The 23,298-nt window shown below is 41.1% G+C and overlaps 1 protein-coding gene across 3 annotated transcripts in view; it reads left to right on the forward strand.

The window, feature by feature from the left end:
- The first annotated feature begins 1,016 nt into the window (after positions 1 to 1,016).
- ACTR3B (actin related protein 3B) overlaps positions 1,017 to 23,298 on the forward strand; it is a 105,436-nt gene continuing 83,154 nt past the window's right edge. For all 3 annotated transcript variants that reach the window (XM_082846717.1, XM_082846718.1, XM_082846719.1), the window contains exons 1-2: positions 1,017 to 1,148; positions 17,477 to 17,532. In XM_082846717.1, coding sequence (XP_082702843.1) covers positions 1,105 to 1,148; positions 17,477 to 17,532 — 100 coding nt within the window. In that variant the 5' untranslated portion in view covers positions 1,017 to 1,104. The remainder of the gene's footprint in view (positions 1,149 to 17,476; positions 17,533 to 23,298) is intronic.

Genomic DNA, 23,298 nt, shown 5'->3' on the forward strand with positions numbered 1-23,298 from the left:
GACTCCACACTTCCACTGCACGGGACATGGGTTCCATCCCTGGTCGGGGGAACTAAGATTCCACAAGCCGTCTGGCAAGACCCTCCAAAAAAACAAAAAACAAGAAAAAAACCCACGTGCTTTTAATACCAGTTAAACTACATGGAACTATGTCTCCAGAAAGCTCCTAAAAAATAATGTCAGGAATTTATTATAGGGAGGGAGGAGGAAGGAAGTGGGACTTTCAGTACCTTTATAACATAGTCGGTAAGTGAGTGGTTGCCTACTTTGATCCCAGGGTTCCAGTAAGAACTTTTGGACATCATCCCATCTTTGATACTTGAAAACATTTTTCATAATGATCTTGGGGTAGTGTCAACCCAATCTAAGGTCATTCATTCCTAAAGGCTGACCATGCGTTTGTTTTATAGGTTTTTCTTTTATAGAGGAAGGCATGCAGTGTTCTGGTAGGTATAAGAATTCTAACGGCAATTTTTTTCTTTATTCATTCAAAAAACATTTGGGTGCCTCCCATGAATGCACCAAATACTGTGCTAAGCATCCGGTGATCAATGCTAAGATATTCAGGAGCCCTATCCTAGCGGAGTTTATATTCCAATGGGAGGACAGACTACAAATAAAAATATAAATTTGCTCCAAATGTTGTGAATGAAAGCAATAGATTGTTGAGATAAGAGAGTAAGGTGCAGGGAGGGCACCTAGTGGGTGATCACAGACAACTAATCTAAGAAGGTGACATTTAGGCGGAGACTTAAAGGATGAGAAGGAGTCAGCCTTCGGAAACGGGGTCACGTTCACCGTAAGTCAGTTAAAAATAGCCCGCAGGCTCTCCAGCAGCAAGATTGGACGTATCGGCAACGAGGCTCCGCCGCCAGCACTAAAGATGGCGGACAGGGGGCGGGGACGGGGGGGGACACGGGGCGTGCCCGCGCCGTGATTGGTCAGTCAGGAGAGGCGTCACGTGGGCTGAGGAGAGCATCCGGGCTCCCGGCAGAGGCGCTGCGGAGGCTCCCGGGAGCGGGCGGCGTGGGGTTAGCGCGGCAAGCGGACAGCGGCGGGACCTCCCGGGCAGCCGGCGTGGACGGAGCGGCGCGCGTGCCGAGCATGGCGGGCTCCCTGCCTCCCTGCGTGGTGGACTGCGGCACCGGGTAAGAGCTGCGGGCGCCCACCCCGCTCCAGCGCGGCCCCGCTCTAGCCCCGGCGCCGAGCACCTGCCCACGGCCCGCCCCCTCTCTCACCTGGAGGCGCTCCGCCCGGGGTCCGGGTCTCGGCCTACAGCTGGGCAGGTTCGGGGGGCCGGCCCGTCTCCGCGCCCCGCTCCTCTCCTCCACGCCCGCGAGGGCCACGCGCGGAGCTCGTTCCCCTTGATGCGAAGAGGACCGAGGGGAGGAGTCGGGCCGGCTCGCCTCGCCTCCCGCCTCCTCTCTCCGCGCTCGGCCGGGGCCTCCCGGGATGCCAGGTTTCAGGCAGGCGGCTGCAGACCCCGCTGCCGTCACTTGCCTTCTGCCTGCCTGACGGTGCCCCTACCTTTTCACGTTCTTAAAAGGGGCCCTCGTTTTGGGTTCGCAAACGCATGCCATTTCACCTTGCTCATGATTCTCACTTGTGGAGGTTTTTATATTCATCTACCAAGTTGACGCCTTTTTTTGCAGCCTACTCTGCTCTCTTCCAGGAGTGAATGGTTCTCTCGGGCTAAGCTCTTGCTTTAGTTTGCATAGTTGCCTTTTCACTTAAAAAAAAACCCCAAAAAGACTCCATTTTGAAAAACAGAAAGTCTAAATTTGGGAAAGCCTGTTCGTGGTATAGTTTTTATTTCGCATTACTTTTGGAGTGTGATTGTTTCTTTTGATGTTGTTGGGATATGCAAAAGAGACCTTAGGAAATTTCCTGTACTTTCTTTCAGTGGCCCCCGCTTCGCTGGTTTTAGGAAGGTGCTCACCGAATCCGTCTAGCTGGTGGTCTAGAAATTCAAGCTTGCCCGCTTGCAGTGTAGGTGAAGTACCTAATAAAGTAGCCTGGAAGTAAATTTAGCGCCTTAAAGATCTTTCAAGATGGGGTTTTAATCATTTTTTCCACAAAATATTCCATGGTATGTTCACCTTAGCCTTGATTCTTTTCTGTAGAGAAACGCACGTGGTTTAGTTTCCTTGACAACCTTGTAGGGGTGTCTTCTTTAATTTGCTTCAGTCCGTCTCCTACGGATCGTTCTTTCCTTTTGCTGCTGAAGCCACCGGTGGTGGTTACAGGCTGGAAAAAAACTGCCTCTTTGCTTGTACTAATTTTCCTTTTTGAAATACACATTTGTACCAGAAGTTCCAGGGCTCTTTATTTTAGAAGTTGTTTTGCTATCCAAAACCCAAGCCCAAACCAGTATTGATATTAACCCCCCGCCCAGTTGTTGGCTTCCTTATTCAACCCCTCCTCCCAGGAACTGGTGTTCACCCCACACCCACCTGAGGTCTGTTTGTATCAAGAGTGCAGGAAGCAGGTAAAAAGAATTTTTCCTTCTCACATTTGCACGTGAGATTTTTTGTTTTTGTGGTTTTGGTCTTGTAAAACTATTGAAATGCAAAGCATTTCTTGGCAGAAGCAGTAACATGTGCCCACAGGGTTTGTCATACCTCTACTAATAGTAAGCTGGGGACCTTACTCATCATTCTTGCTGTAAATATCTAAAATGTGGTGCTCAGTTTTGACCTTTTGAGGTAGATGGTATCTCACTTGGAGATGTAACTTCAGAATCTTTGTTTTATGGCCCAGTTATGTTATTGTCTTCAGGCCGTCGTAGGCTTTGGTGTCAGGACTTAGAAACAGTGGCCTGGAATCTTCCCAGTGGGTTTCACATGGACATGTTCTGTTGTGGAAACAACAGTGGTTAATTATAAATTTCCAGTGTCCAGTGTGTGGCCAGATGGAGCAGCGTGGAAGAGCCTAAATTTATTTAAGCTTGTTAGTAGCTCTTCTATTTCCCATAGAGCTAAGTGGTTTTTGGATTGACTTTTACCTCAGAATACAATAAAAAGGGTAAAATGCAGATTAAAAATAACTAGGACCAAGGAAAAGAATGGGCCTGGGGCATCACCCTAAACTGTAGACCAGTGGTGCAGCCGACCGGCCTCACATTTGGCCTTAGTTTTCCTGTCTGACAAAATTATAAGAGGGTCATCATCAGTTATGTAATTCCTGTCATCGGGAAGGAAGAGAAATACCTGTTTCTCAGGTGAAAAAACTTTTCCTAGTACTAAATTCTAACAGAAAAATTCACACTGAATTATACATAGTGGACCTTAATGATTGAGTAGACAGTGTACTAAATAGTATTTTTTAATTGCAAATAAATTTCATCCTGGGAGCCTGGCCTCCTCTAATGAGCCCTGAGACCAGCTCAGTGAGCACAGGTGAGCTGGGAGCCGCGATAATATGGACCACGGCTCTGCCTGCTCCGGAGATGAGGCTTCATTTACTTAAGTGAATTACTAGGCTGCTTAGTGTTCAGAGAATATCCCACAAAAACTATAGTGTTATTCTCTTAACTGAACTTTTCGTATTTTTGAAGATTTTTATATTTTTAAACTTACTTTGAAAACTGTCAGATCTACTGAAAAGCTGCAATAAGAGTACCAGAAAGCCGGCTGTATAGTCTCTATCCAGTTTACCAACTATTAACATTTGCTTTATTGTTCTCTATATACTATACACATTATTGTTTTCTGAACTGTTTGTAAGTCGCAGACATCGTGCTGTTTTATACCAAGATACTTCAGTGTATCCTTTATGAAAACAAAGACCTCCTCTCATATAGTCACAGACCAGTGATCAAAATCAGAAAATTTAACGTTTATGCAGTAGAGTTGTCTACTAAGTCTGGATCCCATGAATGGTCCCATTATGTCTCTGGACGTGCAGCTCTCTGCCCTCATCCGGCACCGTACACTGTGTTTGCCTGTCATCGTGTCTTTTTAGTCTCATTTCGCTGGACCAGTTCCTTAGCCTTTTTCTGTTTTTCAGGACAGCGACATTTTTGACAGTCAGTTGTTATGGATCATGTTCCTCAATTTAGGCTTGTCTGGTGTTTCTTTCTGACAGATACAGGGTGTGTATTTTTGTCAGGAGTACCACAGAAGTGATGTCAAAGCTTCTCAGTGCATCACATCAGAAGGCTTTTCCCCTCCAGCTTTATTGAGATGTACTTGACACACAACATTGCATAAGTTTAAGGTTACAACGTGTTGATTTGGTACATTTATATATTGCAAAATGATTATCACATTACGATACTAACACCTCCATCCCGTCACATAATTACCTTTTTTTTTTTTGTGGGGAGGATATTTAAGATCCACTTGTCTTGGCAACTTTCAAGTATAAAACATTATTATGAACTATAATCACTGTGTTGCCCATTAGCTCCCCAGAACTTACTCATCCCATCAGAAGGCTGAAGACAGTTGATGACATTCATTTGGATTATTTGGATACGGTGGTGTCGACTAGATTTCTTCATTGTACGGTTACTGTTTTCCCCTTTGTAATGTCATTTGTGGAGAGATATTATGAGATTATGCAAATGCCCTGTTCTTCCTTAAACTTTCAGCCATTAGTTTTAGTATCCATTGGTGGTGATTCTTCTTCTAATGGATTATTACAGTGATGGTTGCAATATTGTGGTTTTTTTTTTTTAAACTTCAGTATCTTGTACATTTATTAGTTAACATTTTACTATAAGGATGCACTTTTCTGTGGCTCCCATTTATTTATTTATCGTCTGTATGGGTTATTATCTTGTTCAAAGAGTTATTTATGTCATTCTTACTGTATTCAATGGATTATGATTTCTTATTGCCATTATTTGTTTTGATGCTTAAATTGTCCAGATGTGGCCAGCAGAAGCTCATTCAGGCTGTTTCTGGAGTTCTTTAGACATGTCCCCGTCATTTTTTGAGCATTTTGTTATTACCAAAAGACTGCAACGTAGCCAGTGCAGTGCATTTGTCTTTTTGCATTTTTTCTGGAGCATCTCTGAGATAGGTTTCTAGAAGTGGGATTTCTGGGTCAAAGGGTAAGTGCATGTGTAATTTTGCTAGACAGTGTCAAATCCCACTCAGTAGTGTGTGTCTTCACCAGCAACGTGTGAGAGTGCCTACGGCTTCTTACAGACTCACCAGCAGAGTAATTGCCAAATTAAATTTTTTTTTACCAATCTAGAAGGTAGGAAATGATATCTTATTGTACTTATAATTTGAATTTCTTGTATTATTATGTGGGAAGATGAGCATCTTTTTGTATGGTTAAGAGGCATTTGCGTTGCTGTTTTCTGTCTCTTCGTTTCTCTAGCCAGTTTTTCTGTGGGTTTTTAAGTCTTTTGCTTCTTTATTTTTAGAAGCTCTTTATGGATTGGGGTGTGGTGAGGGTCCCACAGACCACCCGCAGGTTCATTGATTTGCTAGGAACAGGAAACAGGATTTGCTAAGCACAGGATGGTAATGAAAAGGTAAAAGCAAGAACAGCCAAGGAAAAAGGCACATGAGGCAGAGTCTGGAGGAAACCAGGCGCAAGCATCCGGAATCCTTTCTCAGTGCCCAGAGTTTTTATTGGGGCTGGTCATGGCACCTCCTGCCTAGCACAGACCAGAATCCCAGAGTCCCAGAAGGAAGGCAGGTGTTCAGCATAAACTGTATTTGTGTTAATTTTATAATCTGCTACTTTACAAAATGCTCTTATTGTTTGTATGAATTTTTCCCTTGATCTTTAGGGTTTTCCAGATACAGAATTTTGTCATTGGCAAATAGAGATTGCTTTCCCTCTTCCTTTCTGTTTTTAGGAGCTCTGATTGCCTTTTCTTTTCTTTATTTTGACATACTGCAGTGGCCATTGCCTCCAAATAATGTTAAATAGGAGTGGAGTTAGTGGGCATTATCCTTTTGTTCCTTACTTTAGTGGAATAGTTTCTGGTGTTTCTAAAATAAGTAAGATGCTGGCTTTTGGGCTGCTGTGTGTATGTACATACTTACACACGTATACAAATATATGTTAAGAAAGTTATACAAATATGTTAAGAAAGTATCTGTCAACTGCTATACTTTGGAATGTTATAACATGAATGAGTGTTGCATGGTGTATGATTTCTTTATAATAAATGGAACATGTGGTTTTCTTCCTTAGCTAGTTAATACGGTGGATTTCCTAATATTGAACCACGCTTGCATTCTGTAATAATCCCCACTTGATCATGCTGCATCATTTTTTGATGTGTAGGTAGATTCTGTTAATATTTTATTTAGATTTTCATGTCAGTATTAGTATGAATTATAGTTTAGTTTTCTGGTGCATTCTTTGTCAGATTTCGGGATCAGTGTTACACTCTCTTCATAAAACAAATTAAGTTTTCTTTCTTTTTCTGTGCTCTGGAATAGCTTAAGTAATTTTGGGATTATCCGAGTTTTAAAGTCCTGGTAGAATTCCCCAGTGAAACTGTCTGAGCTTAGTGCTTTCTTGAGAGGAGAGTCCTGCTGCCCTTTACATTTCTTCTAAGGCTGGTTAGACTTCCTACCTCGAGTGGAATCAATTTTGGTATGTTGTATTTGTCTAAAGAAAAATGCTATTTCATCTAGATTTTTCAAATTTATGTATGTACTAGTCTCATGACTTTAAAACATCTTTGTTTTTATGGCTATTTTTCCCTTTGTTGCTCAAATTTATTTTGTTTTCATCCTTTTTTCTTTCTTTTTTTTTTTTTTTTTTTTGCGGTACGCGGGCCTCTCGCTGTTGTGGCCTCTCCCGTTGCGGAGCACAGGCTCCAGACGCGCAGGCTCAGCGGCCATGGCTCACGGGCCCAGCCGCTCCGCGGCACGTGGGATCTTCCCGGACCGGGGCACGAACCCGTGTCCCCTGCATCGGCAGGCGAACTCTCAACCGCTGCGCCACCAGGGAAGCCCCATCCTTTTTTCTTCATGGCTTACCTAATGATGTGCCTATTTTGTGGATCTTTTTTTTTTTAAAAGATAAGCTTTGGGGTTTATTTATTAGTTCTGTTATTTTTCTGTTTTTTTTTTTGCGGTACGCGGGCCTCTCACTGCCGTGGCCTCTCCCGCTGCGGAGCACAGGCTCCGGACGCGCAGGCTCAGTGGCCATGGCTTACGGGCCCAGCCGCTCCGCGGCATGTGGGATCTTCCCGGACCAGGGCACGAACCTGCATCTTCTGCACTGGCAGGCGGACTCTCAACCACTGCGCCACCAGGGAAGCCCTATTTTTCTGTTTTTTTATTCATTTCTACTTTTATTTCTTTCTTCTGCCTTCCTATTTTTTTTTTGTTTTTGAGTTGGATATTAAATTCATTTTAATTTTCCCTTTATATTGAAAAAGTATTTAATTTTGGCTGTTATGTCTTTAACTACATGTATTCCTTACGTACAGGGATTTGGGTATAGTTTCTCATTATCGTTTTCAAGACATTTCTGTATTTTTCTTTTGAATTTCTCTCTTAACTCAATATTTCTATACTAGTATGTTTTAAAAATTTCAGGTAAAATGGCCTTTTTGTTTTTAATTCTAGTTTTATTACATTATGGTCAGAGTGCTGTTTATATTCTGTTCTTTAGACTTCACTGTCTAAGGTATGGTCAATTTTGTGAATGTTCTGTATGTTCTTGGAAAGAGGAATATTCCCTATTGGTATGATAGGAGTTCAGTGTATATCTGTATGAGCTGTCTTATTAATGATGTTATTTAGGTCTTCCAGTTTTTTGTCCACTTACTCTTTAACTGAGAATGGTGTGTTAAGTGCTCCTATCACTAGTGTGTTTCTTGTTTATTTCTTCTTGCTTTGTGAAAGTTACTGCTGCCTTATTGAGTGCCTGCGTGTGTAGATTTGACTTACTGATTTTGAACTTCACCAGGGGTGATATAGGTGGGTTGTTTGTTGGGAAATCTCCTGGTCTTATGGTCTTTGGCTCTTTCCTTTTGAGCTGGTCATTTTCCCCAGAGGATATACTTCTGATCATCTGCTTGGAGGGTGGGGTCTGGGTGCTTGTGTTGTGTGTGAGAGCTGAGTTGGGGGCAGAGAAGGGCGTGGGAGAGGGCCTCTGAGCCGTCAGCTTTTTTCTGTATTCAGTCAGGTAACCCCTTTCTTTTCAGAATGGTTCCCGGACTCGCCCAGGCCAGGTGACTTGGGAGTCCAAAGGCCCTTGGCATTACACTCTCTAGAGTCTGCTTGTGGGAATGCGGGGATCAGGGAAGGGTGGTCACCCTGAGGTGTGGGGCGGGAGGGAGCAGTATCACCTCAGCTTCATGTTTTGGGCCCTTCAGTCCTGGTTCCACAGGTGCCTGTGCAGCCACCCATTCCGGGGCTTTTCGGGGTCCGGGGTGTGTTGGGCTGGTTCTCAGCTGTGCCCACTGCTGGATTTTATATACCTCCAAAGCCACTTACTACTGGTCCTCTGCTATCCAGGGCCAGAATTTTGCTGTTACCTCCTCTTCTTTTCTCCCTATTGTTGTGGTTTATATATCTTAAAAAAATCATTTTGCTTTGGTTTTAGTGGGGCTTCGGGACAGAGTGAAATTAGATCATGTTTAGTCCACTGTTTTACCTTGGAAGTCAGGGTTCACTTGATAATGCGCCAAACCCACAAGGAGGCCACACATCATGACCTTATATTTACTAGCCATAGGGCAAAGAATGCTGCTGTAGAAGAAGAAATGGACAGGTATATAGGGTAATGTAAAATTTACAGATCAAATAGAGAAAAAGAAAAGAAAGGATATTGGATTTAGGTAAAATAATTAATAAATTTGAACTTACATGTTTAACTGTGTCCTATAAACAAAGACTACCCTTTTCTGTATGACAGACAACCCAAGAAACGTTTGAAGAACTCGATCATGTGTTAATATACAGTGTACAGTGTGGGGAGCGTATATTATTTAGAACTCTATCATTAGGATCTGGGAGCAATTTTAGTTTTATCAAAATCATATTCTGGGGCTTCCCTGGTGGCTCAGTGGCTGAGAGTCCGCCTGCTGATGCAGGGGACACGGGTTCGTGCCCCGGTCCGGGAAGATCCCACATGCCGCGTGGCGGCTAGGCCTGTGAGCCATGGCTGCTGTGAGCCTGTGCGTCTGGAGCCTGTGCTCTGCAACGGGAGAGGCCACAACAGTGAGAGGCCCGCATACTGCAAAAACAAAAAAAAAAATCATATTCTGAGTCAGTGTAGTCACTTTTTTAAAAACTGAAAACATCTTAGGAGGGGGTAGAGCTATTCTGGTTGAAGTTGGGCGTTTGAGACTGGACCTCATAAGAGGTCTCAATCAAAAAAACCTCCCTGCAGGATACAGTTTCAAAAACATTGTTTTAAAATGTGACATTTCCACTTTCAAACATAAATTAATCGAGCTTACATTGTCACCTTCTGCTCTAGACACATGGTTGTAGGCGGGATATATATAAGTATGTTGAGTTGACGGTAGTCAGATTAATCCTCCTCACTGCAGGCAGTTACTGCTGTGGGCAGAGGGGCCTTTAACAAGAGGAGCGAAAGAAGTTTTGCACAAGGACCTTTTAAAATGTTTGGGGCAAATAAGGATATACTTTATTTACAGAAAGAGACATTGGAGGATACATGAGAATAGGATGGAAGGCGAAATGAGGTAGATGGGTGTAGGAGTGAGAGTGAGACTTTTTATAGGTACCTTTTTAGAGTGTTTGGAAGTTTGAACTATGAGAACATATTTGGTTAACAGGCAGAGTTGTAACTCTTGGTCTTGCTTTATGCAGCTATTGATCTGTTTCCGTATCTTCTGTCTGTCCTGATTTCCGTATGAGAGAAGGTCTCAGGTCAGGGGATGTGTGGAAGGTGGCACTGAGTTTGAGAATATGGCTGGCAGTCTGTAAGCTTAGTTTATGTATTTTTGAGAATGGTGCTTGCCCCCATCATGCTGGCTATCCTCTGGGAAGATGGTGTTCAAATAAACAAACCAAAAATCAAAGCCTTTTAATATAAAAGTTGTTGATCTTAATTCCTTATGTACACATGTTTGGGAAAATCTGATTGATGTGTCTCTTCATGTATCAGGTATATCAGATGTACACAGAACTGGAAGAGAAATGATACAGAATTTTAGTATAGGGAAAGACTTTCAAGGTAGAAACTGCAAAGGAAATTATTCAGGAAAATAACTGGCAGATTTGATCACCTAAATTGTTGAAACAATTATATATATATATAGATATATATATTTTTTTGTGGTACGTGGGCCTCTCACTGTTGTGGCCTCTCCCGTTGTGGAGCACAGGCTCCAGATGCGCAGGCTCAGTGGCCATGGCTCACGGGCCCAGCCGCCCCGTGGCATGTGGGATCTTCCCGGACCGGGGCATGAACCCGTGTCCCCTGCATCGGCAGGCGGACTCTCAACCACTGCGCCACCAGGGAAGCCCCTAAACAATTATATTTCAGAAAATGTATAACTGAAGGTAAACAACAAACTCAGAAAAATTAGTAATATATATGAGCAAGCATTAATATCCTCAGTATGTAAGAGTTTACACAAATTGATAAGATCCAAAAGTCTAGTAGAAAAATTATCAAGGACAATTCATGGAAGAAATACAGATCATGACTACACATCAGATAACATTCAGTAGTAAAATAAAATTATTGACTGTGAGATCCTTTTACTTTTTGAATTAGGAGGTATTTTCCAGAAATGGTAATGTTTAACATTGAAGTAGGGATTGTTATTACTCACCTTGTACCAATGAAGCAACTAAAATAGGAGGGATTAAAGTCACAGAGCTAGTGCTATGCTTTGAACCCAGCACTGTGGGCCCCATTAACTCCCTCACAATATGAAAATACACTGTTTTGCAACTATTTTTACTATGAACTTCCCTCTGGGAACTGCTTTTGCTGCATCCCATAGATTGTGTAAGATTGTGTTTTCACTGGCATTTGTCTCAAGGTATCTTTTAATTTCCTCTTTGGTTTCATTGTTGACCGATTGGTTTTTTAGCACAACTGTTTTCAAATTATACCTATATATGGCCAGTAACATAAGTCTGCTTCATTTTTGTTGGTTGTGTTGCATTTTATTGAATGATTGCAATATAGTTTATCCTCTGTTTATGGCATTTGAGTGTTTACAGTTTTTTCGTTGTTTTGCTGTTATAATGCTGTAGAGAACATTTTTTGTGCATATCTTTTCATACATGTAAAAGTGCTTCTGTGGGGTAAATACCTAGAAATGTGCTATTTGGACAGTAGGGTGTGTATGCATTTAAAACTATTTGGATAATATGGTATATGCATTTATAATGTTGATAGGTAATGTGAAACTTCTCTTTGTAATGACACTTCAGCCTTTTAATAACACCCATGTATAATTTACTACCACCTTCTTCCGTATTTGCCCAGATTTTGAATGCTTTTGCATTAAATTTATAGGTGAATTTAGTGATATGTGATGTTTCTTTTAAAACTCTTGACTCCTCCTGTATGAATAAGGTGTGTCTCTGTTTGTCTCCTTGTATATGGAGAGTTCTTCACATCATATGGTTTATTCTCAAGGGTAATATTTTTCTGTGTTGTTGCCATTGTGAATAGGATCTTTTTATCCAGTGTATAGTCTCACTTGTTACTGGTAGGAAAGTTGCTGATCTTTGCCTCTTCATTGAGTAACTGGCCATCTTGCTGAATTCCCTATTGCTTTTAGTTTTTCACTTAATTTCCTTTGATATTCCAGGTCTGTAATTATGATTTACAAATAAATTTTGCCTCCTCTTTCCCAGTACTGTTCCTTTTATTTAGTTCTTTGTGATTTGTATTATCTGGTTCTTCCAAAACAATGTTAAATGAGAGTTATGGTGGGTGGGTCTCCTTGGCTTCATTCTGTCTTCAATAGGAATGCTTCTAGTTTTTCACTGTCTTTTGGTTTGAGAGATTCCCGCCCCCCCATGATCTCTTCCTAAGGATTAACTATTTCTGTTTTGAGCCTTTTTTTTTTTTCCCACAACTAGATTGTTTTCATCACACCCTAATTACATATATAATTTGCATTGAAAAGCATTTCCTACATTTTTTTTTCCATAGAATACTTAAACACACAGTATTCTAAATAAGACAGACTCGGTACATCTGAGTCCTTTCTTCTGAGCCTCTAGCCAGTATTAAACTTCAACATTACAGGTACATTTTATCTGATAATGTGGTAGGTGTAGATGGTTTTGTTAGAACGTGAGCGTGAGGATGGGGAGCTTGCGTTACCTAAAAATTCACAGGTGATCGCATGTGGTACAGTTTAGTCAGTGATTCCTGGGCTGGTTGATCGTCAGAACCATGGCAGGGGAGGGGCAGGGGATGTTTAAAATATGGACGCCCAGGCTCCTTCTCTGTGATTCTGGGACAGGCCCTGGGAATGTGTATTTTCAGAAGCTTCCCAGGTGATCTGATCAGTCAGGCTTGGTACATTCTTTCTAGATGCCTACCCAGATGATCTTAAACTCACCTGCTAGATAATGTGGGCCATGCTACCATGAAAAACTCAAATCTGAAATCATGTTTCTAACAGGTGACCATTTTAAAAAAAGTATAATTCACATCATTTATTGTACGGCTTTCATTTATTTATTTTTACATTACATTTTTCTTTTTTTAAAATTGAAGTATAGTTGATTTACAATGTTGTGTTAGTTTCTGGTGTATGGCAAAGTGATTCAGTTATACATGTATACTTTTTCATTATAGATTATTACAAGATATTGAATATAGTTCTCTGTGCTATACAGTAGGACCTTGTTGTTTATCTGTTTTATATATAGTAGTAGTAGTAGTAGTAGGAACACTTGTTAGTTATATTTACAGTGTTCTGTTTAATAGGGTCTTGTTGAAGTTGTATATGAAACTGTATTGAAGATTTTGTTAATATTTGAATGTCTCAAAAAATATTGTTACATGTTCCTTACGTTGTGATTATTCAAAGTGAGAAAACCTAAGTGTATTTGATGCTATATAAAAAATAGCACAGGAAGATTCAGAGACATTAAATTACCATAAAGTGATCTGAGTAATTTCTGCTTTCGCCAGTGGTTTTAATTGTTTCAGTTTTGCTAGCAAAGGAAGGGAAGACCTCATAGTTAGTTGTTAGTACCTACAAATATTAATATAGTTTAATGTTAGTTTGCCTCAGTCATGAAGATCATTGTTTGCTGAATGTTACTGCTGCAAGGTAGTCATGTGATTCTGTGACAGAAAGCCTCCCTCCTGTGAAGGTTGTGCTGTCTCAGAACATGGTGACTTCAGAATCTGAACACTCTAGCAACTGATGCCAAGTGGCATGTGGTAGTGGCATCATCAGTATGTAGTTGAATTTTAGAGCTGTGGGCCTGAAAAGGGCCCCATGCACTTCTGCAGCCTGACCTTTTGCTGCTGTGGGCCATTGTTTATGATTTCAGGGCACAGAACTTGGGATGGAGTTGAGCCATGGTTGTTGAAGGACACGTGGTACTTTTAGTTTCACTGCCGGTGCAGTTTATCTCCATCACTTCACAAATTAGTTTGTGGTGTTTAGAGTGGGCATGGCAGAAAGACTGAGTAAGATTTGGGACACAGAACGTCCTGTTTTTTAAAAAAAATTTCAGGGACTTCCCTGGTGGCGCAGTGGTTAAGAATCTGCCTGCCAGCGTACGGGGTGTGGGTTCGATCCCTGGTCCGGGAAGATCCCACATGCTGCGGAGCAACTAAGCCCGTGCGCCACAACTACTGAGCCTGCACTCTAGAGCCTGCGAGCCACAACTACTGAGCCCATGTGCCACAACTACTGAAGCCCATGCGCCTAGAGCCCGTGCTCCGCGACAAGAGAAGCCACCACAATGAGAAGTCTGCGTACCGCAGCGAAGAGTAGCCCCCGCGTGCTGCAACTAGAGAAAGCCTGCGTGAAGCAACGAAGACCCAACTCAGCCAAAAGTAAATAAATAAATAAATAAATAAAAATTTTTTTTCCAAAAATTTAAATTAGGAAATATTTCAAAGATACAGAAAAATAATAGTAAAAAATAACTGAAACATATAGCTAACACTGTTGTAGTGCTCGTTCTATTTATCTTTTTAATATATTAACTCACTAATCCTAGAGGGTAGGTTGTATTATGATCCTCCTTTTAACAGATGGAGAAACTGAGATACAGATAGTTACACATTTGGCAAATAACAGAGCTGGGATTTGAACTTTGGCAGTCTGGTGCCAAAGTGCATGGTCACAACCAATACAATACACTCTGTTGCCTTTCAGAAATACTAAAAGTAATATAAAGGACATGAATGATACTTAGCGCCTAATTTTAATAAATGTTAGCATTTTTCTATACAGTTGACCCTTGAACAACAGTGGGGCTAGGGGCACCGACCCCCCCCCCCGCCCCACAGTTGAAAATTCGTGTATAACGTTTGACTCTCTCAAAACAACGACTAATAGCCTACTGTTGACCTTAATGACAACATAAACAGTCGATTAACACATATTTTGTTGTATGTATTATATGCTATATTCTTAAAGTAAGTTAGAGAAAAGAAAATCATAAGAGAAAATACATTTATAGCACTGTACTATATTTATTGGTACCATAAGTTTACATCATCTGTTTACAAGATGAATCATCTGTCAGTACCTACATCAGTATTATACAAAACACTGTAGATGTTATATGTGTTACTAACACTAGACATCAAAAATGAAAAGAAAATGTGAAAAAGGAATTCATATTTACTTACAATGCATTTCAAGCATTAATAACGAAGAGGCAGCAGTATGATGGAAACCTAGTGTAATTGATACATCTGCTTCTCGGTAGCCCAGCCTATATACACTGATGGATGAATTGTTATAGAATTTTTATGGTAAACAGTATTACAGTCATATTCATAATACAGTTTTGGAAACATTGTTGCATTTTAAACACCACCACTTACCTGTGATGATAGACTAGTGATCTGCAGGTTCTGCAAGTACTGGAGAGAGAGAGAGAGAGAGGGAGGCATACTGTAATGTAACTCTTTGAAAGCAAAGTAAGAAAATGAACACATTATTAATTTTATTTATTTTATTTATTTATTTTATTTTTTATTGAAGTATATAGTTGATTCATTTATTAATTTTATATTATATATCACTTAACCTTGCGCCTGTGTAAGGATAGGCTATCCAGTTCAGTGTAAGTCTTGCACACGATCTTCTACACATATATTTTTGTATATTTGTTGGAAAAAAATCCACACATAAGTAGGCCTGTGCAGTTCAAACGTGTGTTGTTCAGAGGGTCAGTGGTATTAATATTTGTTTCAGGTATATATATATATTTTTGAAATAACTCTATTAGACAAAACCAAGTGTGAGAGGTTGTATTAGACAATTGTCTTTGGTCTTTTCTTGTCCCATCAAATTGTTTTTCTGACTGTCAGCATCCCCCCCTTTCAAACACTGGTTCCTTCCCCAGCAGTTTGCCAGTGATTGCCTTTTCTTACACCTGGTAAGAACTCTTTCAGCAGATACTTATGGAGTGTCTGCCACAGCCAGGACTGTGCCAGGGTGGAGATAAAATCAAGAAGAAGGACCCTGGGGCTTCCCTGGTGGCGCAGTGGTTGAGAGTCCGCCTGCCGATGCAGGGGACACGGGTTCGTGGCCCGGTCCGGGAAGATCCCACATGCCGCGGAGCGGCTGGGCCCGTGAGCCATGGCCGCTGAACCTGCGCGTCTGGAACCTGTGCTCCGCAACGGGAGAGGCCACAACAGTGAGAGGCCCGCGTACCGCCAAAAAAAAAAAAAAAAAAAAGAAGGACCCTGTTCTGGTCATCCTGCAATTTATAATCTAACAGTGTGGGAGGGTGGGCTTCTTTAAGTACGAGGTGGGTGGTGTGGCTGGTGAGCGAAGTGGCCCCTGTTAAAAGCACAGACTTAGGTGCAGTGCAGTGATTCTAGTGATTTCTGGCCTGCTTGTTAGCTTCTCTGGACTTCTTTAGCTTTGGGTCAGTCATTCACTTCGTTTATATTTGTTATTTGGAATTTACTTCCAGAAAAATGGTTCAGTTGAAGATGATCCAGAATTCTTAAAGTTCAGTATATATTGCCTCCCCTGGACTGTGGGTTGGCTTCGACTCTGCTTTTGGGTCTGGCGAGCCCTGGAGTCGAGGACTTGTGGGTCCACTTGGTTTGTGTACTTCGGTAGAACTTGGGAGTGCCCTCAGATGGGTCTTGACTTTTATAAACTCCTTGCTGGGCCTGACGGGTCTCAGGTCCTGGCCTTGCCCAAACTCTTGTGACACCAAGACCTTAGTTCCTTGGAGGCTGAGCAGTAAGGCATGATTTAAGTGGACCCGACTTGCTTTTTTTGTTTCCCTAAATCTTATTTATTTAATGTGTGTTCAGAAACAGTAAAATTAGCATACGATTAAAATACATTTAAAAATCATAAAATTAATTTATTAGAACTTGGAATGTAATAATTACATCAAAAAATTTAGTATCAAGCATCTTGAAATAACTTGTAAAATAGCATGAATTAATAAAGTTGCTTTCAGCACTGCTGGGAAGCGTTTTTATTCCTCGGGAGCATTACTGCAGAATGATGGCTCCTTGTCTCGACCTGACCGCTTGGTACAGAGGGCCTGCTGAGAAGGGGGGCACTCAGGAGTCTTTCCAGGCTCACATTTCCAGCAGATGGTTCCGGGGGGTGGTCCCCACCCCACTTTTTTTTTTTTTTTTTAAATATAGGAGATAAGCAAATGCTTTTGGAACAGATGGTAGTATTTTGGCATTCATTTTAGTTAAGACTTTTGGAATCCATCATAAAGAGTATCTTGACAGAAGATGGGCTCATTCTGAAATGAGATGATAGAGAGCTGCTTCTGTCGGATACTCTCAGTACCTGGCAGTAGCTCTTCTAGACATGTGCCATGACACTTTAAGAAAATTATGGAATTCCCTAACCCCCCCAAAAGTTCGTGAAGTTTGGGAAGTAAGTACATTTTTTTGAGAGGCAGCTCTGGAATTGGAGCCTGCATATTTAGATTTGGGTTCTTTTTCTGTTCACTAGCTGTTTGGCTCTGGGCAGCTTAATTAACTTCTCAGTGCCTCAGTTTTCTCATCTGCAAAACAGGGATAATATTTACTTCCTTTGTAGGATTTTTGTAAAGATTAAAAGAATATGAAAGCACCTTAAAATTATTAGGGATACACAAATGTAATTCATGTGTTAATATATGAATTTTTCCAGTAGAAACAGGCATAATATTTTATGTTTTTGTAACTGCTTGCTTATCTGAAATTAGCGTTTGATTCTTAGTCATCAGGAGGTTTTTTTTTTTTTCTTTAATTTCACGGGCGTATTTTCAGTCTTGATATTTTAGGACTTGGAGAGCTTATAATAAAAGACATTAATGGGATATAGAGGAGAGTATTATTATCTAAACATGTGTTGATGACTTTGTGCTTTTAGGTATACCAAGCTTGGCTACGCAGGCAACACTGAGCCACAGTTCATTATTCCTTCATGTAAGTAAAGCTCCACCCTCGGTTTATAAAGGATTGTGTTTCTTATAATTGTTCTAAACATTCTAATTCTGTTTTTCACGGTATATGAATTTACTTGCCGTCTTCTTTTAGATGATTGTTCTGGTTACTGGGGAGTTATTTATGTTGCCATCTGGCTGCTGAGTATTGCTATTGGCCGTAGCTGTCACCTAAACCCTCCCAACTTTCTAGTCCTTTGATTCTCTTCTGATACAGTCCTTTGTCACAGTCATTGGAGTTTCAGCTTGGGTGGTTGGCAGAGGCCTTCATTCAGTCATACATGTCTCAGCTACTTAAAAGACGTATATGTGGTTCCTTAAGGTTAATTTGTAATTTTAAGTAAGTACATTTTTATTAACTTAGCACTTTGGTGGACTATCTATTGTATTACACTATTCACTTTATTGAAAGATATTTTATTTTTTTTGAAAGGAGAGGCCTGTTTTATTATGTTCTGAAGTGTTCTGTTTTTGTTTAAATGTTAGTCAGTAGAGCATAATAAGGGAAGAAATGTCCACATTTTGGCCAGAGTGCATCCTGCCCACTCTTTATTCGCAGGAGACCCCAAGGTCAGGTTGGTTGTCCACAGGGTAGAATTCTTCTCTGAAACTGTTTAACTTCCGGGTTATTTTTTGGAGACCGTTTACCAAAGAGGCAGGTATGTCAGTCAAGAGTGGAGTGAAGTTCTGTCTCCTAAATGTAGCCCTTGTAAGATAAGTCACGATCTTAGAAACTGTAAGCTGTCGTGGGCGCAGGGACTTCTGAGCAACAGGCTGCTTGACCCCGGTAGAGCGTGAGCAGCCTCGCAGAGTGACGGGGAAGGAGCTGAGTTCTTAGTATTCGTTCAAGGGAGACCAAAGCCTTTCTGGTGGATACGGGTATTCAGATTGCTAGAAAGTGCGCCCTCATTCCTTGAGAACATTTAACTCACCTCATTCCAGGTCCTTGCTTGCTGGATAACTGATCATGAACTTGATTTTCTAGGTCTAAATACTTGGTTACTATGATGGGGTGTCCTTGACAATAGGCACGCTTGGTCTGCTGGTCCTCGTTTTAAATTCATGATTTGTTGTATTAGTCTGGTAGGGCTGCCATAACAAAATACCGTAGACTGGATGTCTTAACCAACAGACATTAATTTTATCACAGAATAGAAGCTTGAAGTCCAAGATCAAGGTGCCGTCAGGGTTGGTTTCTGGTGAGGCCTCTCTCCTTGGCTTGTGGATGGTGCCTTCTCACTGTGTCCTCACATGGCCTTTTCTTGTGTGTGTGCGTGGCTGAGAGAGAGACCTCTGGTATCTCTTCTCTTCTTATAAGGACCCTAGTCCTGTGGAACTGAGGCTCTACCCTTATGACCTCATTTAACCTGAGAGGTCCCATCTCCAAATACAGTCACATTGCGGGTTAGGACTTCAACATAGGAATTTTGAGGGGACACAGTTCAATCCATAACAATTGGCATTCTGTAGGGTAGATCAGTCTTCTGTGAATTTTATATTGTGAATGCCAGAGAACTGGATCATTCCATGCTGAATTGGTAAATTGGAATTGGACTTTCTGATTTTTCAAAGCAGATTAGTTTTAACTTTGTGAAGTGCAGCAGCTCTAAGAGGATTACCTTGCACCTCTTGCTTTAATACAGTTGTTGGCAGCATTCAGTTGGCTGCACCACTTCACCTGTCATCATTAACAGAGAGGGGATTGAAGTCAGCTATTAGCAGGATTCCATTCACTGTCAGCAGGCGCGGCAGCTCTCACATTGGTGCTGAGAACAGCAGTGGTGGAAGCTAGAAAGAAAAAGGTCAAGGAGGCAGGAGTAAAGGAAGAGTTATACCCTTGGCTGAATTTATTGCAAGAGTTAGAGAAGCCGTGGGGGACAGAAGGGAGTGCGTTGGGACAGGTGGGCAGAGGGCCTCGGGTACCTTGGGCAGCAGGCCTGCTGCACTCTCAGTCCTGGCAACCGAACCCTGTTGGTCGTTACAGAGGCTCTGTTCACAAGGTGAAGTTCAAGATGCAAAGTGGCTTCCAAAGAGAGAAGGGAGCTTGTCTGTACGTGTGTGGCTGTGTGGAGAGTGCCAGGACAGGGCCTTTCTGGTTCTGGTGGGCACAGAGGGGAGGCACCCCCCAGGCAGAGCGTGGTGGGAGAGCGGGCTGGGAACGTGGAGAAGTGCCAGCACTTGTATCTTAAGGAATTGTCATTTTATTTTGCAAATGGGGAACCTTCGCATTGTTTCCCAGGCTCCCTCAGGGGCCTTGTCCCAGACTAGAGAGTCGCCGGGCCCTGTCCTGGTCCACCAGGGCAGCCTTGCCTGTATCTTATTTATTTGAGCTTCTGTGCAGAATTTGCTTGATTGTTTGAAGAAAGGTTTTCTCTACCTATTTTTTTTTTTCCTTTAAGTTGTTGGAGAAAGTTGAGAGTCATTGAAAAGTTTCAGGCAGAGGAGTGTATGTGTGGTGATCACATCCATAGAAAGAGAATGTGGGAGGGGTCAGGAGAAAGTAAGTACATTTTAGACAGTTAATGTTTGAAGAGTTCAGGTGTAAACGTCCTGTAGGCAACTGGGTAAAAGGTTTGATGCTCTGGGGAAAGGTCTAGACTGGAGACAGGGATTGAGCCCAGAGATGCTTTTGTTTCTGAATGTCTTTTAAATCTTTATTTTGGAAAACAAAAGAAAGAAAGGTAATATAACAAAGACCCATTTACCTACCACCCAGAATGAACGAATGTTAACACAATTGCATCTTGTAAGTGCCGTAATACAGGCATACATCCCTGTGAGTGCCAGCCCCCTTTCCTCTCCTCCAGTCCTTCCCCGCTCTCCCTCCTTTGCTGGACATTAGCTGTATTCAGTCCACGCTTCATCCTTACGTTACAGATGCAGGATACAATGACAGCATGTAGTATTTTGTGAATTTAAACATTTCAAAAATGATAATTATACTGTAAATAACTTTCTGCATTGTTTTTTTTTGAATCCTCAATATTTTGTTTTTAAGATATATCAGTGTTGCTATATACAGATCTAGATCAAAAATCTAATACGTGAATCTACATTTGGGCATTTTCCAGTTTTTTCTCTGTTGTACAAAACGATACAGTAAGTATCTTCTTAGCCACATGTGCTAGTTTCCCAAGAGAAAATATGAGAAATGGGGTTGTTTCATCACTCAGGTATGCACCTCTTCAGCCTTGTCAGGTATTGCCAAACGGCTTTTCCAAGCGCCTCGACTGATTTAAATGCCCATCAGTAGTGGATGGGAGTTTCTGATTCTGCACATCCTTGACGACAGTTGATCTTATTTGACTTAAATTTTTGCCAGTCTAATGAATGTAAAATGATGTCTTATTTTATAAGTCTGCGTTTCTCTGATTACTAGGAAGGTTGAGCACCTTTCATTGTCTGTGTATTTGCCCATTTTTCTGTTGCATTTTTTTGTCTTTTTTATGGAGTTACAGAAACTCTGTGTATACTTTGAATACTAGTGTCTTGTAAATATCCTCTTCTATTTTATTTATTTATTTATAATTAATTAATTTATTTTTGGCTGTGTTGGGTCTTCGTTGCTGTGCGTGGGCTTTCTCTAGTTGTGGCGAGCGGGGGCTACTCTTCGTTGCGGTGCGCGGGCTTCTTATTGTGGTGGCTTCTCTTGTTGCAGAGCACAGGCTCTAGGTGTGCAGGCTTCAGTAGTTGTGGCACGTGGGCTCGGTAGTTGTGTCTCTGGGCTGTAGAACGCTGGCTCAGTAGTTGTGATGCACGGGCTTAGCTGCTCCGCGGCATGTGGGATCTTCCCGGACCAGGGCTCAAGCCTGTGTCCCCTGCATTGGCAGGGGCATTCTTAACAACTGCGCCACCAGGGAAGTCCCTCTTCTCCTATTTTAAGATGTCTTTAAAATTATTATTATTATTTTTTTTTTTTTTGCGGTACGTGGGCCTCTCACTGTTGTGGCCACTCCCGTTGCGGAGCACAGGCTCCGGACGCGCAGGCTCAGCGGCCATGGCTCACGGGCCCAGCCGCTCCGCGGCATGTGGGATCTTCCCGGACTGGGGCACGAACCCGCGTCCCCTGCATCGGCAGGCGGACTCTCAACCACTGCGCCACCAGGGAAGCCCTAAAATTATTTTTTAATCCCAGAAGTTTAAAAGTTTCATGTAGTTCAGTTTTTCAGTCTTACCTTTTTTATAATTTATTTCTATTAAAAAATGCATTTATAGTCTAAAGTCATAAAGACTGTCTGTATTTTCTTCTAAGAAAAAAGTTTTTTTTTTATGGTGTGGGAGAGAGTTAATTTAATTGTTTTCCAAATGGAAGGCCAGTTGCCCCAGCACCACTTATTGGAGGGTGCCTCTTCAATCATATTGAGGCTCTGTATATGGTCTGTATATGGTTGGGAATATTTCTGTTGCAAATTCATACTGTATTAAATACTATTACTTTGGCATGTCTCTTTATATCCAGTGGGTCTGGTTCCTTCTCCTTTTTCTTTCTCAGAGTAGCTTTGGCTATTCTTAGGCCCTTACTCTTTATCATAAATTTTAGAATCAGTTTAAGGTCAGTGAAAAATTATGATGGGATTTTGATTAGATTAATTTGATTTTTTTGATTAGATTAATTTGAATTTGTAGATTAATTTGGGAAAAACTTGGTATCTTGGGGCTTCCATGGTGGTCCAGTGGGTAAGACTCCACACTCCCAATGCAGGGTGCCTGAGTTCGATCCCTGGTCAGGGAACTAGATCCCGCATGCATGCAGCAACTAAAGATCCTGCATGCCGCAACGAAGACACGGCGCAGCCTAAATAAATAAATATTAAAAAAATTTTGATATCTTTATGAATTGAATTTTCCTATCCAGGAATATGGTATATATGTTTTATTTATTCATGTTTCTTATGTTTTTCAGTAATGTTTTTCAGTATTCTTTAAAAAGCTCATACATACCTTTTGCCATATTTATTTTTAGGTACCTTTATGGTTTTTTGCTGTTGTGAATTTTTTTAAATTAAATTTTCTACTTGTCGCCACCATAGTAGGAATGCTGCTGAATTTTTAAAGTTGTTTTTGAATCCAACAGTCCTGCTGCCCTGTCTTATTTGTTCGAGTAGCTTGCAGGTTCTCTTAAGTTTTCTATGCAAGCTATTGTATTAACTGCAAATAATGGTTATTTTGTCTCTTCCAACCCCAATACTTCATATTTTTTCCCTTGATCCGGCTGCCCTGGTTAGAACTTCTATCAGTGACTAGAACTGGGGATAGCTGGTGCTTTTGTCTTTCTGATTTTAAAAAGAATGATTTTACTGTTTCACTAGTGATTGCTGTAGGTTTTTGTGGAAATGCTTTTTCAGGTTAATACAGTGCTCTTGTATCCCTAGGTTACTAAGAGGTTTTTAAAAATTTTTTAAAAATTATGAATAGATGTTGACATTTAAGGCTTTTTGTGTATCTCTTGAGATGATTATGTGGTTTTGACATTTAGGCTCCAAATATGAATTACATTGATATATTTTTCAAATGTTGAACAGTCTTATTTTATTCTTGAGATAAACCCTACTTAGTTATGAAATATCAAGTACATGCTCAATTGTATTTGCAAATATTTGGGATTTTTCTATCAATGTTCAAAAGTGAGATTAGTGTATAATTTTCTTTATTTTGTACCAGTTTTGTTTGGTTTGTACATCAAAATTATACTGGCTTTATGAAATGAGGTTGTTAGCTTTCTTTTCTGTTCTTTGGAATGGTTTATATA

This window comes from Leucopleurus acutus (assembly GCF_964270905.1).
Source record: "Leucopleurus acutus genome assembly, chromosome: 9".
NCBI lineage: Eukaryota > Metazoa > Chordata > Mammalia > Artiodactyla > Delphinidae > Leucopleurus > Leucopleurus acutus.